This window comes from Macrotis lagotis, chromosome 7, assembly GCF_037893015.1.
Source record: "Macrotis lagotis isolate mMagLag1 chromosome 7, bilby.v1.9.chrom.fasta, whole genome shotgun sequence".
NCBI lineage: Eukaryota > Metazoa > Chordata > Mammalia > Peramelemorphia > Peramelidae > Macrotis > Macrotis lagotis.
In genome coordinates, this window is record NC_133664.1 from 84,582,862 (window position 1) to 84,598,037 (window position 15,176).

The window sequence follows — 15,176 nt, forward strand, 5'->3', positions numbered from 1 at the left end:
GTCTCTGAAGGAGAGAATGAGACTGGTAACTTTGCACAGCCCTGACTCACTTAAATCTACTTCTCTTGCAAGTTAAGACATTACCTTCCTGAATTCATTGGTCTTCTTCCAGAACAAAGAATGAACAACAAACAATATACAACTGTACCTTCTATCTATGCCATTGGCCCCGCTGCCAGAATCTGACACTCTTAAGCGTAAGGTACACCTTTGGACATGTTAATCACATAAATACAATTATTACTTGGAAAGGGCAAATATGTGGTACAGTAGGTAGAGGACAGGATTTCAAATCCAGCCTCAGACACTTGCCACCTACTAGGTGGGTGACCTTGGGCAAGACTAATTGCCTTATATCCACAACCATCTCCATTTGTTCTGATCCATATTTGGCTACTGGACCCAGATGACTATGGAGGAGAAAGTGAAGCTGGTGACTTAGCACAGCAACCCTTCACTCAAATCCAATTTATATGCTTTTCATGATGTTGTGGTCTTCTTTGAGAATGAAGGATAAACATCATCATCATCATCATCATCTGCTTGCGATCAATTGAGCATCATCAATCATCATCATCATCATCATCATCATCATCATCATCATCATCATCATCATCATCGTTGCTTGGGATCACTTGATTACCCTATGGATGATAGATTATTCCCTTGAGTCTCCAGATACAAATGTCTTTGTGCATTCAAATGAAGACTACTTGAGGATAGAGACTTATCTCACTTTTGTCCTTTTGTTCCCAGTACACTTAACAGATTCTTTCACATAATAAGTACTTGATATTTTTTATTGTTTTTGTAAGGCAATAGGGTTAAGTGACTTGCCCAAGGTCACATAGCTAGGTAATTATTTAGATTTCAACTTAGATACTCCTGACTAATCACTGCATTACCTAGCTTCCTCCTTGATATATATATATATATATTTTTTTTCTATAAAAGATTTATTTTGAATTTTACACATTTTCCCCTAATCTTGCTTCCTTCTCCCCCCAGAAGGCAGCCTGTTAGTCTTTACATTGTTTCCATGATATACATTGATCTAAGTTGGATGTGATGAGAGAGAAATAACCCTTGATATATATATATATATATATATATATATATATATATATATATATATATATATATATGCACTTTTCAAAGAAATGGAAGGGGCTTTAGTGGGGTCAACCAGTCCAACCTTTTGTTTCTGAAAAATGGAAAAACTGAGATGTTCAGGGAAGTCAAGGGACAAGCTGCCCAAGGCCCACACACAAACATGAAACTAGATTCCAAATTCAGTACTTCTTCCATCACACTGAGTTGTTTCCTTCCTCATATTGTGATTTAGCTAATAAAAGATGAGGTTAGATGATAATAATTTGTTGTTGCCGGTCAGTTTCAAGGGATTCTTCCTGACCTCATTTGAGGTTTTCTTGGCAATGATAGGAGAATGGTTTGTTATTTCCTTCTCCATTTCATTTTATAGATGAGAAATGAGGCAATCAGGTTTAAGTGACTTGCCCAGAGTCACACAAAGTATTGTCTGAGGCCAGATTTGAAAGGGGGGGGGGTTTCCTGGCTACAGTTCCAGTGTGCAATTTTTCCTGACTACAATTCCAGTACAATCCACTGTGCCACCCAGCTGCCCTAAGATTTGTAAAGGCTTTTATAAATATTTCATTTGATGCTTACAACCAAGGGCAGGGGGAAGGTTTAAATGCTACCATGAGTCTCATTTGACAGCTGAGGAAACTAAGGCACAAAGTGGTTAAGTGACTTGCCCAGTATCACACTCCTAAGTGCCTAAAGACAAATGATAACTACATCTTCCTGACTCTAGTCCAGAGCTCTGTTCACATGAGAGTAGGAAATCAGTCCCTTGGAATTACCTAAAACCTTATTTTTTTTCTTTTTTTGCAAGGCAATGGGGTTAAGTGACTTGCCCAAGGCCACACAGCTAGGTAATTATTGAGTATCTGAAGTCAGATTTGAACTCAGGTACTCCTGATGCCAGGGCAGGTGCTCTATCCACTGTGCCACATAGCCACCTTAGTAAGACCTTATTTTCTTTAAATATTCAGAAGTTTAAATTTCTCAGAAAATAATCAAGAATCTATACCATAAGACTGGCAAATTGCCTTAAGTAGGGGTTAGGGGGAAGGAGTAAAATTAGGGTGAAAATTATAAAACTCAAAATAAATAAAATCTTAAAAAAAATCTATACCATAAAATAAAAAAAGGGATGCAATTGACATGAATCATCATCATCATCATCATCATCATCACTTAAGTCTTAAAGCCCATAGAAAGGATTCAGCCCTTGTTTGGGATAAACCAGAAGGTTATCCAGAAGTCTCCCTTCAATGCCACCTTTCTGGAGAGAAATTTGGGACTATGCCCAAAGGGCAACAAAAATGTGCATACCCTTTGATCCAGCTTGGGTTTCTACCCTGAAGAGGTGATGAAAAAGGGGAAAAACATCTCTTGTACAAAAATATTCATAGCAGCCCTGTTTGTAGTGGCAAAGAATTGGTAATTAAGTAAATGTCCTTCAATTGGGGAATGGCTTAGCAAACTGTGGTATATGCATGTCATGGAACACTATTGTTCTATTAGAAACCAGGAGGAACGGGAATTCAGGGAAACCTGGAGGGATTTGCATGAACTGATGCTGACTGAGATGAGCAGAACCAGAAGAACCCTGTACACCCTAATAGCAACATGGGGGTGATGATCAACCTTGAAGGACTCACTCATTCCATCAGGGCAACAATCAGGGACGATTTGGGTCTGTCTGTGATGGAGAATACCATCTGTGTCCAGAGAAAGAACGGTGGGGTTTGAACAAGGACCATTCCCTTTAATTTAGGAAAAGAAACTGCTATCTTATTGTCTGATCTTGTTATCTTATACTTTATGTTACTTCCTTAAGGATAGGATTTCTCTCTCATCACACTCAATTTGGAACAATGTACAACGTGGAAACAATGTAAAGACTGACAGATTGCTTTCCGTGGGGGGGGAGGGAAGTAAGATGGGGGAAAAATGGGAAACTCAAAATAAAATGTTTAATAATAAAAAATAATAAATATGATATATAAATATAATAATAAATAATAAAATAATACAAAAAAAGAAGTGTCCCTTCAGCTTCAGGCAGGCTGGTGTTTCAGCAGCGATCGCCGCAGGCTCTGTGGCGCGGACGCGGACTCCCCGAGGACTGCGAAGGGCCAGTCCTTCACCGGCAGGACAAGCCCGGGCCAGGCCGTGAGGCCGCGTCCCTCACTCTCGGGTAACCCCCCCCTGCCGACCCCCCCAGAGCTTCAGAGAGGCGGGGCCGATAGCCGCGCTGCCCCTCCCCCTTTCTCCTTCGCTTTTCTCTCCACGGCAGCCTCGCCCTGGCCCGGAGCGCAGCCGCAGTCGCGCGCCGCAGGGGGCCCACGCGGGGGCCCCCCCCCCCCCGCCCAGAGCCGGAGCCGACGCCCAAGCCTCGGGCCGCGGCCCCCCCCGCCCCGCCCGCGGCGGCGTGCTGACGTCACGCGCCGGCGGGGAGGCGGAAGCCGGGGCGCGGGCGCGGCTGCGGTGGCGGCGCGAGCTGCGGCCAGATCCGCTCCCTCCCAGTGAGCGGCGCGGGGGGCTCGGAGCAGGATGCGCCCGGCCGCGGCCCCGGCGCCTGCGCCTGCGCCAGCGCCGGGCTCGTAGCGCCGCGCCTGTCGGGCGGAGAGGGGGCGGCCGTGGGCTCGCTTCTGCCGCCGCCGCCGCCGCCGCCCTCGGCGCGATGAGCGGAGCCGGGGACCGGGCCCCGGGGGACGCCGCCTCCCAGGCCGCGGGGGACCCCGGCGCCGCCGCCGTCAAGGGCCCGGGCGCCGAGCCCCCGGCCGCGATGCTGAGCGTGGACGTGCCGGGGCTGTGCGCGCAGTTCGCCCGCAGCTTCGTGCTGCTCTTCCCGGTCTACGTGCTGGGCTACCTGGGGCTGAGCTTCCTGTGGATCCTGCTGGGGCTGCTGCTGCTCGTGTGGTGCCGGAGGAACCGGGGCCGCAAGACGTCGCGCCTGGACCGGGCGCTGGCCTTCCTGGAGGACGAGGAGCGGGCGGTGCGGCTCAGCATCTGCACGTCCGACCTGCCGGCCTGGGTGAGCCGCCCCCCGGGACAGGCGGGCCCCGAGCCCGGCCCCGCAGCCCGGGACAGGCGGGCCCCGGAGCCCGGCCCCGCAGCCCGGGACAGGCGGGCCCCGGAGCCCGGCCCCGCAGCCCGGGACAGGCGGGCCCCGGAGCCCCCGGCCCCGCAGCCCGGGACAGGCGGCCCCTGAGCCCCGGACAGGCGGGCCCCGGAGCCCGGCCCCGCAGCCCGGGACAGGCGGGCCCCGCAGCCCGGCCCCGCAGCCCGGGACAGGCCCGCCCTCCCTGCTGCCCGGCCCGGGGAGCGCGCCCCGAGCCCGCTGCCCCGCGGTCTGTCCCTCCCCTCCTGTCTCCGTCTGTCTCTCCTCTCTCTGTCTCTTTATCTGTCTCTCCTCTGTCTCCTTTTTGTCTGTCTCTCCTTTTTCTGTCTCTGTCTATCCTTTTTCTCTTTCTCTTTTTCTTTATGTCTCTCATCTTCGTGTCTCTGTCTCTCTGTCTCTCTCTTCTCTGTCTCTCTTTTTCTTTATCTCTCTCATCTTCGTGTCTTTGTCTCTCTTTTATCTGTCTCTCTTCTGTCTCCTTTTCTTTATCTCTGTCTCTCTTTTTCTTTATCTGTCTCTCATCTTGGTGTCTCTGTCTCTCTGTCTTTCTCTCTCTTCTCTGTCTCTCTTTTTTGTCTCTCTTTTTCTTTATCTGTGTCTCTCTTTTTTATCTGTCTCTTTATCTGTCTCTCATCTCCGTGTCTCTCTCCCTCCTTTTTTCTTCTATCCCTTAAAGAAAAAAGAATAATGAACTTCTTTTCGATCGGATCCTGCCCTTTGCTATCACTCGCCCCCTGTTGAATCCGATTCCCCCGCACTCCCCAGCTGGTCTCTGCAGGCACCGCGGAGGGCGGAGCGGAGCGGCTCCGAGTGGACGTTCCAGCCCGCTCTGAGTAACAACATTGTGACGCTCTGGCTGCTGAAATCTGCCCCAGAGTTTCCTCCCTTAGCCTTAGACTGGAATCTAACGGGGAAGTTTGCCCGACTTGGGAGTGAGCTAGCTTAAAATATCGACTGGATTTATGGTTATTTTCTGTGGTCCTTTTTGTGTTTATCTGACTTTTTCCACTTGTGTCAACTGTAGGTCTTCCTCAAGCATATAGAGCTCCAGAACTTCATTTATTTATTTATTTATTTGTTTGTTTATTTATTTATTTTAAAGAGATTTTATTATTTTGAGTTACAATTTTCCTTCTAATCTTACTTACTTCCCCCACCCCCCACAGAAGGCAGTTTGCCATGGTATATATACACACACACACACACACACACACACACACACACACACATTGATCCAAATTGAATGTGATGAGAGAGGAATCACATCCTTTTTTTTTTAAAGATTTTATTTATTTTGAGTTTTACACATTTTTCCCCTAATCTTACTTCCCTCCCTCCACCCCCCACAGAAAACAATTTGCTAGTCTTTTTTTTTTTTTTTAGGTTTTTGGAAGGCAAATGGGGTTAAGTGGCTTGCCCAAGGCCACACAGCTAGGTAATTATTAAGTGTCTGAGATCGGATTTGAACCCAGGTACTCCTGACTCCAAGGCCAGTGCTTTATCCACTACTCCACCTAGCCGCCCCTAATTTGCCAGTCTTTACATTATTTCCATGGTTTACACTGATCCAAATTGAATGTGATAGAGAAATCATATACTTTTTTTTAAAGATTTTATTTAATCTGAGTTTTACAATTTTTCCCCTAATCTTACTTCCTTTCCCCCACCCCCCACAGAAGGCAATTTGCCATGGTATACATTGATCCAAATTGAATGTGATGAGAGAGAAATCTTTGTTTTTTTTAAAGATTTTATTTATTTTGAGTTTGACACTTTTTTCCCTAATTTTACTTCCCTCCCTCCACCCCCCACAGAAGGCAATTTGCCAGTCTTTACATTGTTTTCATGGTATACACTGATCCAAATTGAATGTGATAGAGAAATCATATCCTTTTTTTTTTTAAAGATTTTATTTACTTTGAGTTTTACAATTTTCCCCCAATCTTACTTCCCTCCCCCCACCCCCTACAGAAGGCAGTTTGCCAGTCTTTACATTGTTTCCATAGTATACATACAGCACTAGAATTTTAAACCGCTATGAATACAGTATAACTTTATCATAACGCAAATGAGGTGAATTTGAATTGAATTGAAGAGAATCTGTTTTTATATAAAATTGCTTCATAAATGTTGTAACTAAAGTTTTTCATGGCTACACATTTTTAATCTACTTGCTTTCTCAATGGCGAGGAAGGCAGAGAATTTGGAACTCAAAGTTTTGGAGGTATATGTTAAAATTTGCTTTTGCATGTAGCTGGGAGGGGTAAAAAATTTAAAAATATATAAAATTGCTCACATTCAGTGAATTTTAGAAGATCATTTGAGAAGAGAGTTAGAGTCTAAGGAACTTGGTGAAATAGGTCAAAGAAAGGATGAAGCAGTAGCAGAAAAATTGGGGGAAAGTATTTGTGTATTCATTAGAGTACTTAATGTGTATTTCAATTTTGGAAAAGACTTTGTCATTGAGGAAGGAAAGATACTTTGGAGATTCAAGAGAGCTAACTTTGCATATCTGAAACAAAGATTGAGGAAAATTAGAGAACAGGAAGTTGGAATAATCAAGGTTGAAAATAGCAGGAATACATATACAATTGGAAAGTGCAAAAGGATGATTGAATTTTAAAAATTGAATCTTGTATTCAGGTTATACCAAATGAAATGGTTAGAAAGAAGGGAAATAGTAGACACTCCTTGTTTTTGTAGATAATGGTAAGGATGGTGATAACTTCACATAGAGACACTAATTTAATTGTTTTTGAGTACCCAGGAGTTAAGATTTGGGTGTTAGTTTGACTTAATGAGATGTTTTTATATAATTATCTGAGTTTGTTGCTGTGTTGAATGGCTTAGGGGACCTGAGAGATCACATACTCTAATTATTATCCCATACAACAATTTCAAACTCTTCAAAAATCTTGTTTTATTTTGAAGAATTGGTTATTGAATGATTCATACCTTGAAATGGCTTTATGCACCTTGGCTTTGCATTGCACTGTACTGTAAACATTCCTTGGCTTTATATTGTAAACATTCCAAGCTGTGTGTTGTGGTTGAGGGGTCATAATGGGAAACCTGAACAAAAAAGGTATCTAAAAATTAAAACAAAACAGTATTATTTCTTGCATATCAGCATAAACATATTCTCAAGATAAAAAAAAATTTTATAGCTCATCTTGCCTGTGATTCTGAGTAGGACTGAGGCATGGAAAGCATGAACTCTATTTCCTAACTTTGAACTTTGGATCTCCATAAAGTACTATGAAATTTATCCTGTTAAAGCTATGATATGGAAGCTAATGTCTAGTAATGGAATTGTGGTTGTAAACGGATTAATTCTTTTGAAATCATATGAACATTTCTTTAAATGGCTAAAAAAAAAGAAAATATACAGTGCTTAGCTTTCTGCATTTTTTTGTTGGTAAAATTTTAAAAATATTCTTAAACCTGTGATATTGGTCTAAAGCAGTGGTGGCAAATTCAAATAGAACTGAGTCACTAAACCATATTTAAGTATTCCTCAAGGGCCTCTTATTGACTTGTAATAATGGACTTATAATTGACTTAGTAATAACTATCGTTATGCAAGTTCTATTGTACTTTTATTTATTTTGTTAAATATTTCCCAATTACCTTTTCATCTGGTTGGAGCTGCACTCCACTGTTGCCAGGCAGTATATTTGACACCTCTGGCATAGAGAATTCTGGGTAAGGAAACTTCCAGATAAGCAGGCACCTGTTCATCAACTTTGATAGATTCTTTGCAAATTATCTGGCGCATTGAGAAATTGTGACTTAACCTGTGTTGCATGCCAAGATATTGCAGGATTTGAACCTAAATATTCCTTCTGGCCAGCTCTATTCAGGAGTCTGGTGTAGGTGGGGTTATCATTTTGATGTTTTTGGAATTTTATACTAGTATAGCCATAGAAAAATTAAAGCATTAAGGGAGATAGGAATTTTAGAGAAGACAACTTTCAGGGTTTTAAATGAAATTTAGACTCTAGTGAGGAGGGCACTTTATATAGGAAATGATATTTGAAGGGGGACTAGAGTGGATTTTTTTTATTACTAACACCTTTAAGTAAGATGTAGTTTTGTGTTACTATAACTGAGGGGATCAGTGGGGAGCCTTTGACTTAGCCTACTCATTCCATTTTAAAATCTAGGTAAATGCTGAATCTTTGACTTCCACAATATTGGTCAGTCTTTTCAGTCAACAGTTTCTTAAATGATTTTGAGATGACAAATATAATTCGCTCATATTTTGGATATATAAAAAAGCAAGTACATTATATTATTTTATGCTGTCTTGTTGATGTCATAATCATTTTTTTCTAGATCTGTTTTTTTTAACCTCAGAATATTAGGTTCTGTAGTACTAACTGCGACTGCATATCGAGTCAGTAAAACCAAATGAACAAAAGCAAGCAGCAGTTACACTTTGACACTTTGACCACGTGTAAAAAGAACAGCAAACATTTTTTGTGCATGAGTGTTTTCCCCCCCAACATGTGACTAATCAATGAGTTATATACTTGACTAATCAGTTTTGGGAAAACCCTATTAAGCCCAAACAAAAAAAAACAACCAAAATTAACTTTATTAAAATTTCATTACTAGTTTTATTAAACTTATTAAACTATTAAACATTTCAGTGTATTGTGTCTCTTAGGTTAATGTTTGTCCTTCATTCTCAAAGAAGACCATGACATCAGGGAGGTGGGGCTGTGCTAAGCCACCAGCCTTTACTTTCTCCTCTGGAGTCATCTGGGTCCAGGGACCAGATATGAATCAAGATGACTGGAGATGGTCTTAGATGTGAGGTAGTCGGGGTTAAATGACTTGCCCAAGCTCACACAGCTAGTAAAAGTCTGAGGCTGAATTCAAACTCCCATCCTCCAAGACTACTGCATTATCTACTGTGCCACAAAGTAATAACTATCATTTCTTAGAACAAGAGACATACTGCATTTTGTTTATATGATAATAAATGTACTATTGCTTTAAGTTGAAGAGAGAGAAAGGTGGTGGTATAATTAAATCACTGTGATATGGCAACTAAAGTACACTTCTAAGTTAGCAATAAATAGAACCTTGCTAAATGTAAGATAGCAAATTGGGCCTCAATTCAAATAGGATCTAATACTATGTTATAATTACACTTTAGATTATCAGGTCTCAGGTGTGCCAGATTCCCAAATCCTGGTCTATTTCAGTAAATACCATCCTCACTTGACTGCTTGAAATTTGTGGAACTGTGAGAGGTGATTGGAAAATTACAGTACTTTCCACACAGTAGTTCTGCCTCCATTGTCACACAGATTTAAATCTGGAAGGGACTTAAGAAACCATCTAGTTCAACCCCCTCAGAAACTGAGGCTGAGTCCTTGACTTTCTCATGTACCATTTCATTGGATCTCAAAACTGAGTCATTAGTTGGGTGTAAAGAGGGGAATTTGCAGAAATTTGCACCAATAAATCATTGTTTCAGTAGTTAAAGGGACAGTTGGCATGGGTACTTCCACCACAGAAGCATGTCACAGCTCCTATGGATAGAATTGCTGTCTCCAAGAAAAAGAAAAGAAAGAAAATCATCAAAAAGCAAACCATTCTTTATTGTTCCCATTTAGACTGGTGCATCCTTGTTCTTAATTTTTAAGTCTTTGTTAATTTCTCTATTGAAGCATAGATGATAATGTAATCATTAAGCTTCTAAAATCAGGTTATTCAGAAATGAGAGGTTGGTAACATGGGTGGCTTTAGGGTCCTAGTTAAAAGTTTGTTACCATGGTACTTGTAAATTTAGTTTAAGTATGCTGACAGTTGCTTTGTTAAGGATATTTTTGATAGAGGATTGAGATGGAAAACTATCGGGATATAGATTGATTTTTTTTATTCTGGTCTTAATAAAACATTTTATGAAGAATAAAAACTATAAAGACTTTATTGGACTGGAAGTCATCCCACATAAGGAAATTTCCTTTACCTGAATTAACAGGGAAACCCCTTTTTACAATTTATAGTCTTCTAGTTGCCTAGGGCATTGTAAAAAGTTCCCTGGTCACACAATTAGTATACATCTGAGGCTGGAGTCTTATCACCATACATGTTGTTGTAAGGAATGTATTTTGCACACCTGAAGGTTCTTTGATCAAATTACTTATGTACAGGCCTTCTACAGAAGCAGTGACACTAATATTATATAGAAGTCTTATTACTAACAATATTATGTGCAGTTTTCTAAGTTTTAGGCAGGATTACCTGAGCCTTGAATGAGTTTTGGGTTCTGAGTTTGTGTATTTGAATTCTAAAAGGAAATATCACTAACCAGGTGTTGTGAAATATTGGGTTCAGTCTTTTTTTTTAAGTTGTTTTTTTTTTTTGCAAGGCAAATGGGGTTAAGTGGCTTGCCCAAGGCCACACAGCTAGGTAATTATTAAGTGTCTGAGACTGGATTTGAACCCAGGTACTCCTGACTCCAGGGCCAGTGCTCTATCCACTACGCCACCTAGCTGCCCCTCTTAAAAGGTGTTTGAATCTTTGATTACCTAAAATAGAAAGTAAAGTAAATCTTAGGATATTAAAGTTCTAAATTGACCTGTCTAAAAGCATTATAGTATTTAACATAAATCTGTATTTGCTAAGGAAACAGCAATCCACTTTTTGATATCTGTCCAGGAAAGTTCTAAAGTGAAACTATTAAATTGTTTTTGAAATTACAAAGAATTAGAATCCTGAGATGTCAACAAAAGTATTTCTTCTACTCTTGGAACATTCCTTCAACCTCAGTGGTCCATTGGGGGATTTATATGAAACCCTTTATAGATGGTCCAGCAAATTAGTGAAGAATATATGCCTCTCCTACTTGTATAGGTCAATAGCATTTTCATCTAAGAACAGTGGTATTTTTAAACTGAAAATTAGTTTTGTAGTGGTAACTGTTGTATGCATATTTATTTATAAAAAATTATTGGGATAGCTGGTGCAGTAGATAGTGTCTGGAGTCAGGAACAGTCATCTTCTTGAGTTCAAATGTGGCCTCAGTTACTTACTACATGTACTCCTTGATCCTAGGCAAGTCACTTAAACCCTGTTGCCTCTGTTCCCGTATCTACCAAAAAAAAAAGCTGGAGAAGGAAATGGTATATCACTCCAGTTTCTTTGCCAAGCAAACTCCAGATGGGGTCATGAAGAGTTGGATGTGCTTTGGAGTCAAATCTGGCCTCAGGCACTTAATAATTACCTAGCTGTGTGACCTTGGGCAAGTCACTTAATCCCATTGCCTTGCAAAAAAGTACAAAAAATATTTTTAAAAATATGCATATATGTATAAAGTAAAACCGCTCTTATTACAAAACTGATTTTCATTGTAAAAAGTATCATAGTATACACTACTATCTTGTTTTAATTTATAAAACTGTAATTATAAATTTCATGTTTTCTCTATAACTTCTCCCTTTTCTTTTGAATTTTTTTAATAGTTGAAGTTATAGTTTTCCCTTTCTCAAATTTGTTGCTATTTGTCAGATTTGAAAATAGATATATTTGATGGGAAACTGAAAGATTTGTGAGGATCTCTGACTTTGCTGCTTTCCTACCAGGGTGACCTTGGTATATCTCTTAAGCCATCTTGGCTTCACATTCCCCAGCTGTAAAATGAAGGGTCCAGACTAGATGACCTTTCAGTTTTGTAATCCTATGATCCTAGGTATGATAAAATGAGCTGAACATAGATAGAAGAAGTCTTATGGCAGAATCTCAAACCATAATTTTAGCTCTCATTTCTTGGGCTTCTCAGGTTGTTATAAAAGCTCATATCAAAACTGATTAACTGTATGGAAACACTTAGCTAGGTAATGGAACAATTGTAAAACCTAGCTAAGAATAGTGTTTATTTTTAAATCATTAAAATGCACAATATGTGTAGCCAACTCCCTTCTTATGTAAATAACCTTTGGAAGAATAGCATTCCCCTGCCCTGAGTCAATCATTCTGACTTTTTCCCTTGCTCTGTGTCATACTGGCTATTAACGTCTTCATTTCAGTTAATTTTAAAAAGCAGATTAAAAGTTTCTTATATTCAATTCAATAAATGTTTATTTAAATTTTTTTCCAGGCATTGTTACAAATATCAAAATTGGTTTGAGGAATAAGACTAGATTATAATTTTACTTTAGCTAAAGATAACTGGTTATGTGACTTAAAATCAGGATCATTTGACTGTCCTTTCTCATCAATATGATTAATATGAGACATTGCTTTCAATAAAGATTTGTTGTGGCCATTGCTTTTAAAAATATGAACAAATGAATTAAGACACTAATTCTAAATTTTTAAAATTCTGGAATCAGAGTATTAGTACTCAAAGACATCTTAAAAAGGTCGTTTTGACATGATGGGCAGAACTTGCATTGGAAGCCCATCTCTTACTAGCTTTGATCTTTGGCAAGTCAGATAACTTTCAAGGGTCTCCATTTTCTCATCTGCAAAAGAACCCCCCCAAAATCCAAAAAACAATTTATGTGTTCCCTGTGTTACAGGTCATTATGAGAAAAAATTTAAATTTCACATCAACATGAATGAGGCTCAGTAGAGAGGGTGATTCACCAAAACATAGTTGAGCTCTCCTTATTTCTAGGTGCTCTTTATATCATTCTTCTGTTGTCAGACATTTTGAAGTTTTCACAATCTTCATTTTAAATCATAAAAATAGAAGCTGGCAGCTATTACTGATGAACGAATACTTTGAAGGCTTTTCATGGCTTTAAGTCCCAGAGAGACTACGAACCCATTTAATAAGTGATTCCAGCTTTTAATCATAGAATTAGGGTACCTTAGAGGTTAACCCCCTCACTTTACAGATAAGGCAACAGAGACCAGGCACATAAAATTAAAGAAAAGTAAGAAGCTGGCAAATTTGCCAGCAGAGCTGGGAATCAGCTGACTCTGATTCCAAAGGTGATGCCTCTCTCCACCCCCGAAATAAATAGTATTTTATTTTTTTTCCAATTACATATGAAGATAGTTTTAAACATTTATTTTTGTAAAATTTTCTTCCTCTCATCCTCCCACCCCAAGACAGCAAGCAATCTGAAAGAGGCTATATTTGTACAGTATTGTACAATATATATTTTATTGTTACAAGAAGAATCAGAGCAATAAGGGAAAAAACACGAGGAAAAACAAAAAAGCAAATTAAAAAAAAAAGTGAAAATAATGTGCTTTGGTCTGCATTCAGACTCCATAGTTTCTATGAATAAGGATGGCATTTTCAATCACAGGTCTTTTGGACTTGTTTTTGATCACCATATTGCTGAGAAGAGCCAAGTCTAGCATAGTTGATCATCATACAGTTAATGTGTGTAATGTTCTGATTCTGCTCACTTCAAAAAACATCAGTTTATATAAATCTTTTCAGATTTTTCTGAAATCTGCATGCTCACGCTTTCTTAAAGAACAATAATAATTCATTTTATTCATATACCACAACTTTTTCAGCCATTCTCCAATTGTTGAAACCCCTCAATTTATATTTCTTTCAAAGGCAGTGCTTTTTCCATTATAACATGCTATTTTCTTAACTTTCAGTCAAGCCAGGAAGACAGGCATCAAGGAGAATGGAGGAACTTGCCCTCACACAGAGGGTCAATATGTTTTTCAAAAAAGCCAAATTTATAACTTCAAGTCAAACGTTGCTTATACCTCTCAGTTGATTTTGTATTATTTTCATTATTTTTACATACCAAGTGGATCTCCTCCTGCTAGACTGGTTTCCTAAGGGCAGGATCTTACATAAATATTCTGGCTCTGCTAATTCCTGGGTTAACAACTCTACATACATTAGATGTGTAATGATTTATTGAATTGAATTGTATTTCATCCACTCATTGGTTATATTACTAGAAGAAATTAAGAAGGGTAGCTCAGTGACACAGGGAAATAAGAGCACCAGCCCTGGAGTCAGGAGGACCTGAGTTCAAATATGACCTCAGACACTTAGTAATTACCTAGCTATGTGACCTTGGTCAAGTCACTTAACCCCATTGCCTTGCAAAAAATCTAAAAGTTTTTTCTTAAAAAGAAATTAAGATAACATTAATAACTTATTATACCATAAGTTTAATTTAAAAAATCTTAACTGTTCTTTTGATGCAGTGTTGTTTAATGAATAAAGCAAAAGGTTGGAAATTAGACCATCTTAGCTTCACTTGTGGATTTCATTTAACTTATCTGAATGTATGTTATATTTGTGTATTTATGTCTTTATTAATATTTTGAAATATTGGGAGTTCCTCAGATAAGGGGAATAACGTAGTGGCATGTTAGGCAGTTCAGATTGATCCAATTGTTGTTTCATGCTGCACTAAGGTACATACCTCTAACACACCACCGGCTCTTGGTTGGATCAGCTATGGTTATAGAGAACATGTCAAATTGCCTCAACTGTTTACTTCTAATGGTATTAATTGATTTTAAGTTTTTCATTATTACTTTTTAGGCTACAATGCTGAAATTACATTATTATTATTTATATCTATATTGAATAAAGAGCTTTTCCTAACCTTTTTTCCTCTTTTTCTCATTACTAGAAAGAACCCCAAAGCATTCTGCCTAAAGAATTTTAAATTTCATAGGTGAAGAAATATTGCATGTTTTGTAACAGTTTTTTTTGCAGAATGCTTTCTTCATACTGACCTCAGGAGTTAAGTAGGGAAAGTCTGCACTGCACCTTTTTACTAACAAAGAAGTAATTATTTATTGTGTCTAGTTGATGCCCTTTATTGTCCTGAACACTGGAAATTCAATAAGGAGTTACATTTAGTTTCACATTTGTAAACTGAGGCATGAAGAAGTTAATAGATTTGCCCACAGTGACAGTAAATGGGATGGAACTCAGATTTCCTTACCCAGAGTTTAGCACTCCATCCTTCACTATGCACATTCCTTCCCCCTAGTTAGC

At 39.4% G+C, this 15,176-nt stretch overlaps 1 protein-coding gene across 4 annotated transcripts in view; it reads left to right on the forward strand.

The window, feature by feature from the left end:
• Nucleotides 1–3,760: 3,760 nt before the first annotated feature.
• ESYT2 (extended synaptotagmin 2) overlaps nt 3,761–15,176 on the forward strand; it is a 113,341-nt gene continuing 101,925 nt past the window's right edge. For all 4 annotated transcript variants that reach the window (XM_074193244.1, XM_074193245.1, XM_074193246.1 and 1 more), the window contains exon 1: nt 3,761–4,129. In XM_074193244.1, coding sequence (XP_074049345.1) covers nt 3,776–4,129 — 354 coding nt within the window. In that variant the 5' untranslated portion in view covers nt 3,761–3,775. The remainder of the gene's footprint in view (nt 4,130–15,176) is intronic.